This window comes from Atta cephalotes (genome assembly GCF_000143395.1).
Source record: "Atta cephalotes unplaced genomic scaffold scaffold00006, whole genome shotgun sequence".
Taxonomy (NCBI): Eukaryota; Metazoa; Arthropoda; class Insecta; order Hymenoptera; family Formicidae; genus Atta; species Atta cephalotes.
In genome coordinates, this window is record NW_012130070.1 from 2,904,904 (window position 1) to 2,910,207 (window position 5,304).

Here is a 5,304-nt window from a genome sequence, read left to right on the forward strand (position 1 = left end):
GAGAGAGAGAGAGGGAGGAGAGATAAAGTTAGACGAAGAGAGAGTACAGAAAAGGGAGAAAGTCTTAGCAGCCACTTTTCTCGTCCTTTGCATGATCGCACCCCGTCAAAGAAACTCCATTTTCTATCGAACCTTCTGAATCTCTCCTCTCTCGCTTTCCTTATCCCTTTTTCACTTTTGCTCTGACTTACTATTACTATTTTGCTCATTTTCGTCTGCTTTCCTGCAGTTAGATTTTTGCAGGTAACTGGTCTCTGTCGATAAAAGCAAGTGCAGCCCTTCTTAAATCGAAATTTTTCTAATTCAATTATAAAAGTGTGCTAATGTCAATCTAAAAAAATGTAACGACAAAGGATCATTCATGATTATATTTCCAATATTCGAATATAATAATAATTTATTAAATAATTCTAACGATTACAATATTACAAATGTGCACATGCACCATTAAAAAGAAAATTTCTTTTTTTAATCAAGAAATTTAACAAGCGAATGTTTTTTTCTTTATTAATATATAAATAAATGTAGAGCGACCAATCTAACTGTATTAAAATGTTTTGAAAAATATTTTATACACAGTTTAATAAAAACAACAAAGTAAAATTTAATAAGGGCGGATAAGAGTAAAAAATCCTGCGCGATAATTCGTACGCTAAAATTTACTATTAAAGCAAATTATATTTAATCCTTTTTACATCATTTAGCAAGACATTCGGACATTTCGGCTTAATTTAAGTCGTCATCAACTAATCCAAAACCGTCATCATTCAAAATTCAAACTTGTGATCTATTTCTGCACTAGACTGCACTATAACTCTCTTTCTCGCTCTTGACAAATATCAAACATATACCTATCTCACTTCAAAAGTATATACTAGTCCAGCCATTGAAAATCTTCAGATCTTTGATTAGGTATATATGCAATGTTTGTACAAAATCCAGTTCTGATACGCAATAAATAGAGTCTCTTTCAATTTTTATATTTGAATAAACCGTTAAATAGTCCTTATACCAATAAATAAACTCCGCTATTACCATGACTGAGTGAAATAGAGTTTTCAAAACAAATAAAATTAACAAAGTGTATTATTAACAATCGTCAAATAAAAGCAATTATTGAACTGAATATGTTCATTCAAGTGCAAGACAGTAAAAAGTTGAGTTTAATAAAAATCATATTATTTTAATAGACACTTTTATTAGAGATATTTGAAATATAATGCACTAATAATAGAAAGATCAAAATTCTCTCCTTTCCTTTTATTCTCTCTCACTGAAAATGAGTATTTTAAACAATTTCAATACATTTTTTATTGTTCTACTTTTTGGAATTTCTCCTGTTATAAAATAATCAAATAAATATTTAAATACTTACATAAATAAAATGTAAGTGTATGTAAAAAAAAAGAATGTCGTTTTATCTTGAAAAGCTACGATTATAATAGTAATATGAGAAAATCATAGTACTTATTAATAATATAACAGAAATCGAACATTCTGCGAAGTCAGGAGCGATACCTCGAAGTCTGCTGTTGAGATCGGAGTAGGAAGAATGGGGAAGAAAGGAGGGTGATCTCTTCCTCAAGTATACGGTAGTGACACGTTACCATTATCGCGTCTCAGCGGCTAATGAGAGTTTGTGCCGCTATTGTTCCCCGATTTACGTCGAGCCAAACGCCTTAGGGAGCTTAATGAATTTGTGAAATTATGCAAAATATTAAATATGGCTAATACGTATCAGGTCACTTATCAGTTAAAAGCAAGAAAAACGATAGAATTTATCATGCTCCTAAAGTGACCCATAAATTTGTATTGAAACAAATGTATATTCAAGTGTATTTCATTGTTTACATTTCTCTCCACGATTAAACAATGACAAATTGTCGTTATGCGTTATGTTCCAGGTCTGGTTCCAGAACAGGCGAGCCAAGTGGCGTAGACAGGAGAAAATGGAGGCTGCGAGATTAGGTTTAAGCGAATACCATCACGCTGCTAATATGAGGTTTGTCTGAATGCTTACGTTAATAAATAGATATCATATAAAAGCTTGTAACACCAAATATATAGCAACTACAGCGCGGAAATATTCCGTTTCAGGAACGTTGCCGGTCCAGCTCTAGGTCTGCCAGGGGATCCTTGGCTTGCACCGCCAGGATTGCTCAGCGCACTTCCCGGTTTCCTCGCTGCACCTCATACGGGGTACCCCAGTTATCTGACGTCTCCCAGGCGATTACCATCACCGCCAAATGTCGGTGCTGTGTCCAACCCCGTTCCAGGTAACACTTATTTCTAATACATTCCGCTCTTTTGCCAAACGTTAACATAAATAATTTATAATAAATTTAAAACATTACAGTCACATTTGAGAATACAAAATTAGAATATAACAAAATAAAAAAATAAGAAATAGTATTTATTGAGAAAATTAAACCCTCTGTATCTATGTGTACACGATAGTTCTTGCAACGCAAAGCACGCTTAATCCGGGGATAGTCATCTCATTTCTTTTTACGTAAACAATCACCTGAAATGTTTTACACCCTAATTAAAATTGTTATTATAAACAACATATTGCATTATTTATTGGCATTTGAGGACATTATGGATTTTTCACAATTGTTTGAAAAAAGGGAGTACAACTCAAATAAATGAAACAAGCACACTAAGGTAGTTTCATCTTTTAATAAATTTCAGCTCATCTTACTCTCTTACTCTATTATTATACTCTTACTCTTTTATTCTTTCGTTTATCCAGTAAATAAATTATCACATAATTTATTCGAAGATGAAACAACTGTCTCTTAGCAACTTATAATAATATTTCTAAAAAATAAATATTTTAATTAACATAACGCTTTTATTGTGATTTTTTAAGGAATTTGCATACTTAACGGTAAAGAATAATTATTAAAGAAAAAAGAAAATATATGTAAAATGAAAGAAAATAGTATTCATTTTACAATAATTTACACTTTCTCGTCGCTGCACAGTGATTCCAATTCCTTTAAAAGGTAGCTTAATTTCATTTTCAATTATTAAATTGCCATCATTATTTATCATAATTTCATACTATGTCAAAGGATTATAAAACTATCAACAAAAACATTTTTATATTCTTCTATTTAAAACAAATATTGAAAGTAAACAATTTTCTAAATTACTTTCTTTGTAGCATAAGTTTTCAAAATTTAAGATATTTTATTATTTTTTAAAAATATGAATGGTATGTAACATGCGTTTTATCTTATCTTTTATTGTCTTTTTAATTTTTATATTTATTTCAATAATTGAGATAAAATATGTACGAGAATAATCAAAGTTGACTAAAATAAGCATTAATATTTAGACTATATTTATGTATTAGTCTAATAGTCTAATTCAACAAATCATTAAAATATTTACAATAAAAAACTGATGATGCTCAATTATTTTTAATATAATTGAAATGATAATTTTAAATTTCCTTAAAAAAAAGCACATCTTGCCTTCTTATATTATAAAATATTTAATAGAGATAAAATATTTAATATATTTATGATAAATAAATACGTGATATGGTATCTGTGTGCAGATGTCATCACTCTAATAAGTCCCGGAATCAATCTTACGGTCAAAACGTCAAATGTTTCTGATAATAGTGATGATAGCGAATAATTTGTAAAGTAAGTTAAAAACATTATCATGACATATACATTACATATGTGCCTTTTTTATTATCTCAAATTATAAAAAGCATTTTATACAAAATTTATTAAAAAATTATAAATAAAGTATAAATAATATATAAATAATTTTGACCAGGTTTAGAGGCTTTTGGAACCACTGTGCGCTGGGGTGTAAAAACATCCCAGGTGACTATTCCCGGGTTAACGAGTTAATCAGCATTACGATAGCGTTCATCATGATCATTCTCATCGAGCATACCAACGAGAAGTAGAAATCGCATTGTTCGCAGGCTCGCTAGCCAGCAGTATGGCGAGCATAAGTGCCGGCGGCCACGTGCAACCACCACCGCCGAGTCCGCCGGGACATGATCCTCGTACCTCGAGTATCCAAGCGCTCAGGATGCGGGCCAAGGAACACGTCGAGAGCATCACGAAAGGTTTGCAGATGGTCTGAAGGTTAACTGAAGATATGCCAATGGCGCGCACCGCTGCCAGCCGCACCGGCCTCGTGCTTGTGACAGCGTGACGAGTAAGCGAACAATCTTTCGCCCAAAGACATTCTAGATCAGGCGAAAGTCGCCTGAGCCTGAGCAGTGCGAGCGGTATATCGAACGACGAGAGCGAATTCGTTCCGTGATAGAGGGGAAAAATCACCGACGGTGCTGGATGTGACGAAAGTACAAGAAGCTAGGCAAAAAAAGGAAGCGATCGTCCGTTTGTGTGTATGTGTGCGTGTATGCTAGGAAGTGAACCTGATTGAAAAAGGATCTTGTTTTTTGGTACCAACATTTACCAATATGGATAATCTAACGTACGTTGGTGTGACACGACGTGTTAAATCAAAGAGATTAATATTGCGACGATCGGTGGGTATATTTTCGACAATTATAGAGACTATCAATATGATAATTGACATATCTATGATCAGTGAGTATGTGTTCATGATTGAGACACACAATGGGCTAATTATTAATGTCAATCTGAGAAATTGAGTTTTTATCTGAAACAGCATAGAAAGCGTAAAATATGTCTAAGAGATTAAGACATTTCTTTGACATTTGTGTTATTTGTGATGTTTTTGATGTAACAATATCGACGGTAGTTACTAAATAGCCGGCTAATAAAGACTACGTTTTCAGTCTAGCGCAAAATTTTCAGGCGGATTGCACTCGTATAAAAAAATTTGCTCGGGACTCGCTTCAAGTCGGCATTGTGCAATAGACAAAAGGAATTGTGTTGCGCAAACTTGTTACATGCCTGAAATGAAGGCAAAAATGATCAGTTTTGATCAATTTGCCATTATTATTCAAGATATTTATTACAAATATTTGTGTGTCGAGTCTTACGCTAAATTATTTTTCAAATTGTGAATAGAAAATGACAGATTTTGCCATCAAAGTTACGCGATTAGTTTTTAAAGAGCATAAATATTTGGCTCGAGATCGATTATGTATTACGTATACATATATATGACTTTATATTGTCAAGAGATCTAGGTATACATTATTTAATTTTATAAAGCAATATAACGCCAGGTACAAATGTGCTGGTGTCAACCGAGAGTAAATATACATATAATAAATTTTTCAAATTTATTTTTAAATATTATTAACTTTTCATTAATTCGCTAATACGTGAT

General features: G+C 32.3%; 1 protein-coding gene across 1 annotated transcript in view; it reads left to right on the forward strand.

Moving 5' to 3' along the window:
* Positions 1 to 4,119, forward strand: part of LOC105626665 (retinal homeobox protein Rx1-like) — an 83,103-nt gene extending 78,984 nt beyond the window's left edge. Inside the window, exons 3-5 of the mRNA XM_012207958.1 lie at positions 1,905 to 2,002; positions 2,098 to 2,276; positions 3,956 to 4,119. Coding sequence (XP_012063348.1) covers positions 1,905 to 2,002; positions 2,098 to 2,276; positions 3,956 to 4,119 — 441 coding nt within the window. The remainder of the gene's footprint in view (positions 1 to 1,904; positions 2,003 to 2,097; positions 2,277 to 3,955) is intronic.
* Positions 4,120 to 5,304: the final 1,185 nt, after the last annotated feature.